This window comes from Erpetoichthys calabaricus, chromosome 2, assembly GCF_900747795.2.
Source record: "Erpetoichthys calabaricus chromosome 2, fErpCal1.3, whole genome shotgun sequence".
Lineage (NCBI taxonomy): Eukaryota > Metazoa > Chordata > Cladistia > Polypteriformes > Polypteridae > Erpetoichthys > Erpetoichthys calabaricus.
This window is the reverse complement of record NC_041395.2, coordinates 210857483-210866988: the sequence shown is the minus strand read 5'-3', so window position 1 is coordinate 210866988 and position 9506 is coordinate 210857483. Positions and strand designations below refer to the sequence as shown.

The window sequence follows — 9506 nt, the reverse complement described above, 5'->3', positions numbered from 1 at the left end:
TAAAGACTTACATAATCGTTGACTATTGATTTATTTTCTCATGAAAGAGTAAAATCGGTTCTTTTAGCTTATAGATTGCGCAGCCTTGAAACAGCTCGGGTGAGAAGCAGTGCGCGGGGCTAAGTTCGTGGTGAATTTGTAGACGCTCCCCGCCACTGACATCACCGCTTGTCATGGCTCAAGGGGAGGCGGAGGGGTTTTTGTTCTCAGAAAAAGAAAAGGATTTGAATCAGACCTCAGGGTCCATTAGGAGGGAAGGCAGCGCACGTCGAGGCGAGCGGACGAGGGTCTAAAACAAGGAAGAGAGAAGGGAAGGAAGGAAAGCACAGATCACTAAAGAACAAGACATCGGGGACAAGGGACGTGTCAATGCCATACAAGAATCAGTGCGCCTGAGGTGCTAAGTGTGAAGTGAGAAGAACGTGACCCGGAGAGCAGAGCCGCTCACCGCGACCTGGACACAAAACTTAACAGGGGACTTGCGGCCGAGGAACAGCCACACATATTTACAAGTCTTCATTTTTTATTGCAATAGTAATCCCGGTTTGTGGGCGCAATTAAAAAAGGGACCGGTTATTTATAGCGCTTGCCCAATTTTTTTATATTAAAATATATTTTTCATTTGAGCCTAATCTCTTTGGTCATTCCCAATGAAGGAAGCGGATGCCATTAAACTCTTTATTGGACAAATCCCCAGGAACCTGGAAGAAAAAGACCTGAAACCCATCTTCGAGCAGTTCGGCAAAATCTACGAGCTAACGGTCATCAAAGACAAGTACACAGGCATGCACAAAGGTAAGCAAACGTCGGGGAGCGGCCAGAATTTGTGTTCCTGTGCTGCTTTCTGTCTGGGTTTAGTTTGCACTTGGTGTCTGCTTCATAAAGAATGAACGCTTGGATTCCATTAGTACTGAATAATAATACCATGTGGAAATGAATAATTGTCACTAAATGTTCAGGAGATGCAGAAGGTCTTGTTTTAATTGGCATTGTAGCTGCACCCTAAGTGAAAATTTGAGTTCAGGTTCAAGTGACACTGCGAATTGGGTTTTGCGTGCATTGATGAACGACGCACAAGGGTGGCACCTGAGTTGTGTTCCGGTGGCACATGGCAAATTCAGGATCAAATGCAAGTAACTACGGCATTTTGACAACGGAATCGCTTTGGACTGAAGTGGCAGTTTGTGTATTGGTTTAGTGGGTAATAATAGCCTTGTCAGAATTGTTACTGCTTTACAGGGCACTAATCCTATTTTGTGACTAATGACAAACATCAAATGGAGGTATATATAAACATATATACTGACAAACACATATAGATGTGTTAATGTTTAGTTTCTCAAACACACCATTTTAAATAATGCTGTGTGCTGTAATTGCCGCTATATTAAGCATGGATGGTCGAGTCCATTTGGAATTGGCAATATTAAACACCTTCCTGTCTCTTTGTTTATGTCGTTTGTGTGTTGGGGGGAAGGGGGGTCGGGGGGTGAGGAGATTGGTGAGTACTAGGGTTAGATGTAGTAGTCGTTACGAAAGGGTAAAATTATTCGTTGAGAAAAGTCAATTATTTGGGGAACAGCTGAGCAGTCTACCAAAGACCAATCTGTCCATCCGTTTTATTACCAAATAGAAAGGATATGTATTTATAAACACCTTAAAATAGTCAAATGTTCAAACTATTACAATTTTTATTAATAATACTCATTTTCCTCTGCAAGTGAAGAGCAGCAGGTGCCCCGTCCTTAGTCACGTTGTGTTTGTTGAAGTCCTCCTCTCACCCGCAAGCCTTGTTTACCTTGCTGTCGCTGTCCAGTGCTGATTGACTTTCACTAGCAGCTAGTCTTAATTCTAGAGCAAAGCAAAGGAACTATTAAAGCTGTAACATATAAAAATAAAATTTACTTTAATAACATGTTACTATGTTTTTCTGTTTTCTTCAAAAATTAAATGAATATATAAAATGCAAATCAAATATCTTACGTGGTATTAATTTTATTGCCTTGAAAACCCGCTCTTCGGTTTTGTTCGGTGTGCTTGGATCAGCACAGAACTGAATAGAAGCTACAGCCAGTCATAAGCTCGAGTTTTTCTTATGAAGCTTTTTGCTTTTTTATACTTTGTAAATATGGATTTTCACTAAGTCTCTCGAGACTGGTCATCTGCTGTAATGAAATGATCCCGCTAGAAATCGGCCTTACAAAGCGAGTAAAACAAGCGCCGCTAAAGAAGTAGTTAAGCAACCAAAAATGCTGATAAATTATACATTTGAGAAATTGTTTAAGCTGCTAAAACCGTGATGGTATAAACATTACATAAATATTATGTAAAAATATTGATCCATAGAATATTTAGATAAATAACACATATTGCAGATAGATAAAAATCTATTGCCTTCTCTTTCACCGTATACACACACACACATATATAATCGCGGAATACACTTGTGAACACACCTTATGTCTTTAGGATATTGAAGGGAAACTAAGAACCTGGAAAATGGCAGTATCAGGAGGAATTCTGCAATAATGGAACACAGGAATACAAACACAACCTGTGAGCCGACTGCACTTTTCCCTTTGTGACTATTTTTAAATACTGCTTGCTTCTATATAATATCATTTTGAAAAAATCCGATTTTATAATTGATATTAAACAGATAAAAATGTAGACATTTTTGAGTGAAATTAACAATTTTGTAAATATCTTTGTATTTTTTAAAGTTTTATGGTTTGAAATTGGGCAAAAATGTGAGGTGGCTGATTTATGTGAATTTTTTTACTATTCAAAGTTGTCTTTATTTATCTTGTTTGCCCTTCTTCTTTTAAGGGATTTCTGTGTAATTCAGGTACTCTTTTGTGTATATATATATATATATATATATATATATATATATATATATATATATATATATATATATATATATATATACACTGTATATGCATACACACACACAGACATGTACACAAGAATAAAAATAAGTATGTTATGCAACAGTCTTGGTCTGTACTTTTAGAACATATATATAGACCAATGAAGGTCTGGGTAATGACCATGATTCTGTCCTGATAATAGGATTTTTTTTAATCTTTACCCACCCTTGCTTTCAGAATATATTGCTTTCCCTGAGCAGTTTAGCACCTGTCTTCTAAAGCACCCAAATAACAAAATTAGTATCTGATTCCTAGGGCTTGCTTGCAACTTCAGATACTATCTGTTATCTTCCAATCCAAGTGGATAATACAAGGCTGAGGAAGTACATGGCCACTGGTCCATTGGTGTAGTCTTCAGAAATGTAGCATTGCAGAACAAAAATTCTCCTGGAGTACACGCATGAAAATGAAGGTAGTCTTCAGAGCCCTGCCATTGAAGAAACATTTTTGGTTCCCAAAACAACCATCCACAAGAAGGTTCTCGAAAGAATCCTTATTTATTACGATCCACAACAGGTTTTAGAAAACACCATGAATTGATGGTAACAGATTTGTGAAATACAAATGATTTTAAAAGGACTCTTGCTGCATACAATAACATAGGCTAAGCTCAGATTTTCTTCATCTGTTTGTATGCTGCTAGGTAACCTACTATACATTAAATATTGCTGTTTTGTCCACATATTAGGAACCTTTTCAAAGACTACAGAACAAATTATAAATGCAAACCAGAATAAAATGATTCTTTGCCAAGCAATATTTTATACGAGGAACTGCACAACCCAGTAAAGTGCAATTAAAGTATTGTTTTTTTCAGGAGTGTATGATCTGGCCAGGATTGTGAATGGAAGCTTAATCAATCATATTTTATATAAACTTACTGTTTACTGAGAATGAAAAATATTTACAATTAATATTTTACGTGACAAAAAATGGTACCTCAGTGTGCACAGATTTTGTGTTCCATGTATTCACTATATAGTATTAATTTGCATAATTATAGTGCCAGTTTCTTTATTCAATGCTCCATACATTCCCTGGCAGCTGCTGAGCTGCATTTGTTGTTTGGTCCATTGTTGACAGCAGCTAATCCGTCGAGGCTGATTTTGCTGTTTCTGTTCACTTTCTTAGGTTTTGATCCCACATGCAATGTGCTACATTTCCCGTTGCCTTAAAATTGGTTTTCCCAGAGGCCCATCTTATAACTGTTGTTTATGGTGCTGCCTGAAAATAACATTTCATTCATTGTACTATGTCCAGCTGATTTAGAGGATATGACTTGTTAGAAAGCAAATGTTTTTTTATTGCAAACCAGAATTGGTTTACCAATTTTTGTAAAATACCAAGTCCTAATTATTATTTAATATGTTCTTATTGTAACTGCTTTTAAGCCCTAAATGATAACACTGTACCACCAGAGAAAGAATACATGTTTTAACTGATGCTTTTTGACTGAGAGTTGATTTAAAATGTTGTATTTGTGACAGCCATAATCATGCATACACTCAGGGCTTCACTTTTTTATTTAATGCGTTAAATTTTTAATGGTAAGTTTGGTATTCCTTGTATTTATTTTACTTACGACAGAGGGATTGTGATCGTCATAATATTAATTTGTTAGAACCTTTCTGAGAAAGGCATATAAGACAGCACAACATAAAATCAACTGCTTGAACCAAGTAAAACCTTTTCCACATCTGTTTGAATTCTTTTAGTTCTCTGTGCAGCAGCAGGGGTTCCCCAACATTATAGCAACCCATCCTTGTTCATCCCATACATTAAACAATAATATAGTAGATGTGTCTGTATTTTTAAAAATTTTCCCCGCAGTTTTGCTGGAATGTTCTTGACTTGAGGAATTGCTGTACTAGGCATCAAAATGGATTTATTTTTGCAATTTTGATTCTTTGATTGATGGCAAGATAACATGGGTTTTCATTATTCAACTAAAGCACTTTTTATTTCTATAACAAATGGACATGTAAATCATTTAGAAATAAAGGAAATTCCTTAATCTTATATTACATTTTTCAATGTGTTGTATAGTAATTGAAATTTCTTATCTCATCGGTCATTAACAGTATGTGGGTCTTTCTGTAATCATTATTTATAGTTTCACAAATCTAGATTCTGATTCAGAGGCCTTAAATTCCATTTAATGTAATGTGTACCCTGTCTCTATGGCCAAACGCTTCACAACCCCAGTCTGGTTCTTTCAGATGTTAAAATTTTAATTGCATAGAGCATGATCTTCTCCTTCATGTTGAAGTCTACTGTATGCTGATCCTGCCATAGGCATCACTGCTGTAGAGGCCAATCCTGCCAAAATCTAAAAACATGGTTCTCAGATGCATAATCAGCCCTTGAAGAAGACTGCCTCTCTAGTTGTATACTCAACAACGCTCACATCTGTTTTGTAAGGGATCATGTCATGTTGCAGGTGTTGCACACTTGTTTTTTGGATGTCATTCATCTCAGATATCATGTCCTATTCCAGTTACTACATTCATGGTAATCACAATTTGTCAGCTGAGGAGCTGAATCAGGCAGGAGGGATCTGTTGGGTGTAGTGGTCCGTGACTGCAGACTGCAAAGCTTTCTTTGAGATTCTACCAATAGATTAGGTATTCACGTGATGTTTTTATTACTCAACAACCAAAACATTTATTCTTTACAGATCTAAAACATAAATATTTTATGGCAAAGGGGGTTAATTAAAATGTTTTCATTCCTTATTTATTTTGGTCTTTGTGGTGCTTTCAAAATAGGCTTCGATATTGGATTTTAGATTCATGTTCAATCAAACAGCTTATTCCTTAATGCATGATGTCTTGATGGACCTGAAAAATTCCTTTTCTCTGTATATGTATGCTGTATCTCTGTTTTGTTCTATATTTGTAGTTTCTGATTAACATACAAGGTTCATAAGTACTGTAGAGGTGTGTGTGGAATAAGAATAACCTGAAGAATGAAGAGTCTTCCATTTAGGTCTTGCATCTTCTTTTCACATTATCTTACATGTACCAGGTGTCCTGTTAAAATTCTAAAGTGAGCTACTTCATTGAAGACCTAGTTTAATATTACTGAAATTGATTGGCTCATCAAAAGGTGCAGTATCGCTTCTTAGTAGAATATGGTTTCTCAAATGCTACAGTTACAGAGTATTGAAAAGATACCCTTAAAAGTCTCAGATTTGTCACAAAAAAATCACAGATTTCTGTTTAGGATACCTCTTTCTCAGATAGTGAATGTTTTCCCCATATTTATGTGGATTTACTTTTACAGTGTACATTACATTGATAGAGGACCTACTGTATGCCCAAAGTTAGTGGTTATGCTATTTGATGGATTAGTGTTCATTTAGGTCTAGCTTCTGCTAGAGGGATGAGTCTAAACCTCTGGAAAGGCATTCCATAAAACAAAACAGCTGCTTTAGAAGATACAGTTGATAATAGTGTGGAACACATCCCGGATACAGACAGGCGGACAGCGATGGTTCACCCAACACACGTTTATTATACATTATTATTTGCACGGTGCAGCACACAACCCCCAAAACTCCACCAAAGTGCAGGCCTCTTTACAATGCTTCTTTCTTTGGTCCGCCTCCACTCCTCTCCTCCCGAGTTCTGTTTCTCTTCCTCCCGACTCCAGCCACTGAATGGAGGGAGGTGGCTCCTTTTATCCCCACCCGGACGTACTCCAGGTGCCTCCCAATTAGCTTCCACCAGCACTCCCCAGTGTAGCGGAAGTACTGGCTGTGCACCCGGAAGCACTCCGGGTGTCCCTGGTCTTCTTCCCCCCAGCACTTCTGGGTGAGGCGGAAGTGCTGAGGGCCAGGGCTCTTCAGGCATCCGGGCACCCCTGGTGGTGACCACGGGCCTCATATCATCCAGGGCGGCTGCCCTCTCATGGTCTGGAAGAGGTGTAGTCCCTCTTCCGGTCCTCCTGGGCGTCCCGGCTGGGTACCACCCCCAGCCACTCGCCACAATAGTTACAGTGATTTGTTTTAGTGTGCTGTCTTCAGAATGAAGCTGAATTTACATTTTGCTTCTCCATGAAAATGCCATCCATACAGCATGCAGTACTGTATTTGCATTGATCAGGCATTCACGTTGAAAGCATACATGGCCCGAGACTGGTATGTTATGTAACTATGGGTTTTTTTCTCATTTTTGGCTCAGCGTCTGAATGGTTGAAATAGTTTTTTCTAGCCAGGCTAACATTAAAAAAAAAATACATGTTTATAAAACCTTCAACAAATTAAAGGTAAGTTTAAGAAGAAGAACAGCCCTTGATTGTTCTGCCTGATATGCTCCCTGAAAACTAAGTTCTTTTATCTCAAGCCTAATGCTAGTCCAAAAACACCCACACACTCCTTACATCAGGTGGCGGAGAGCAAAACACATGAAAATTAGAGAGGCTTTTAATGCTGCTTTAACTTGGAAAAAACAGCTGTGAAGGCACTACACCACCATCATCAAACAAGAGTCTCTGTTAAAACAGGAAGATGGGCAATTATTGGCACAGGCTGTCAAAAGCCCCCATGACTCATGAAGACACATGTATCAGCAGATCTTACCTATATGCCTCTTCCCCTTATTTAAGTATTTTTTTACAAAATTTGCACAATTAACTGATACCATTTCATATACAGTATGTCCTCTTTTCAGCTGTAACCAGAATTTCTATGAATTTCTAGGCCTTCTGGCTTTCTTTGGATGTTTACATTTCATACAGCCTTGTTCTGCTGTTCCTATAACATCTCATATAATCTGTACAAGCTTAAATACTTGTATACTGTATGTGTCAGTATCTGAATGGGAAATTTATATGTAAAATATTGTGAGAAGTCAAGCAAAATGACACCTTATATTGGCTAACTAAAAAGATTACAATATGCAACCTTTTGAGGCGACTCAGGCCCCTTCTTCAGGCAAGATGTCAGAAGGGGCCTGAGTTGCCTTGAAAGCTTGTATAATGTAATCTTGTTAGTTAGCCAATAGAAGGTGTCATTTTGCTTGACTTCTCAAAACAATCATAATGGCTAACATGGTACAACAACTTAGTACTATGTAAAATATTGAAATATAGCAAAATTATACATATGCTTGCATAAACAATTAAAGCATAAATCATAATGACTGATTATTGACTTTGTTTTTTGCACAGTGCACCCAACGTTCTATCTTCTATATGTCTACTGTATGTTTTTTCCAATGTTTCTCCTCTGTCCATAATTTCTGCTTCTGTTCTGAGAAAGTACAAGATAGCCTCAGTACCTTTCAAGGCTGTCACAACTGTGCCATAAGGGCAACTGAATGTTCACATCAAACAAATTCATGTTCCAAATCCTAATAAGGATGAAATACATTTTCATTGTTAATGAATAAATGAGAAATACTGAATCTTTTACAATTAGTTTTACGGTGTATACAGTGCAGGCCCAACAACTATGACAAATAAGCAGACAGTGGAAAATAAAATTGCCCCTGGATAATTTATTCATTAATCTAATGTAAATAAAAGCAAGGAATAACCTGAGAAGGAACATAAACCGGGTAACTATTTAGATCACTGTGTTTAGTGTTAATTGAATATATCCAGGACATTAGTTAAACATTTTGTCTGGATACACATCCCAAAGACATGACATACATGTTAGATAAGCTGCATTTTTGAATTTCCCCATATGAATCACTATGGTGGTGTGACTCGGTAATAGGCTGGCATTCCATCCAGTGCTGATTCCCATCTTGCACCAGGTTTTGCTGGAAAGGAATAGAGCTCATTTAGACTCTGTAATGTAAAACTTTGGAAAATGGGTGAATACATTGGAGACAACAAAGTGGGACCAACAACAGTAGTGTTCAGTGAGCCATTCTGCTGCTAGTTACGCTTGATCTCATCAAAAGATGAAATGAGCCAAAATGAAATGTGGTTTTCACCTTGCCTTGTAACTCACAGAAACAAAACACACAGCATGACGCTTTCTTGCATATAATTAATTAGGGCAAACATCAATTTATGCGAATGATTTAAATATGCAATTTCATTTTTTTTCTTTAAATAATTTGTATTATGAGATTTCTACTATTAAAACACCAGTTATAGCAGAAAATTAAAAAATGTTACTTCTGAGCACAAGGAACATTTTTTGGTATTGTTATTTTATTCTTTTTTGATCATTTTCAGCATTATTAAAGATTGCTCTAAAAAAGTGTTTTCTTTACATTTAAGGCATAATGTTATTACGTCATAGACAAGTAATATTACATTACTACTGTGCCGGCAATTAAATATTGTCCATTTTTATTCTTACTAAACAGAAATAATTAGGTACTTGAGTTTTTTTTTTACTACTTCCTACTTGTCTATAGTGGCCTTATGAATTTTGCAGTCACTTCTTACTAGCACTGGGGCACTGGTGTAGAAATCTATTTAAAGCTGTGAAAATAACAAAATGTATTAAGAAATGACCTTGTACCAAGTCACTAGCAGATCCAATACACAAAAACAACATAACAATGAACTGTGAATAAACAAGATTTAAATTCAGTGTTCAGTGGCTGG

General features: G+C 37.0%; 1 protein-coding gene across 3 annotated transcripts in view; it reads left to right on the top strand.

Annotated features, from left to right (window-relative positions):
- Positions 1 to 207: 207 nt before the first annotated feature.
- The window catches only part of celf3a (cugbp, Elav-like family member 3a), a 137135-nt gene continuing 127836 nt past the window's right edge, over positions 208 to 9506 (top strand). The window contains exon 1 of one of the 3 annotated variants that reach the window (XR_007934148.1): positions 208 to 795. Coding sequence is in view for 2 of the 3 variants with exons in the window: in XM_051923079.1 (XP_051779039.1) it covers positions 651 to 795 (145 nt within the window). In the remaining variant the exon portion in view is untranslated. The remainder of the gene's footprint in view (positions 796 to 9506) is intronic. The other 2 variants (XM_051923079.1, XM_051923080.1) reach the window with 2 other exon arrangements.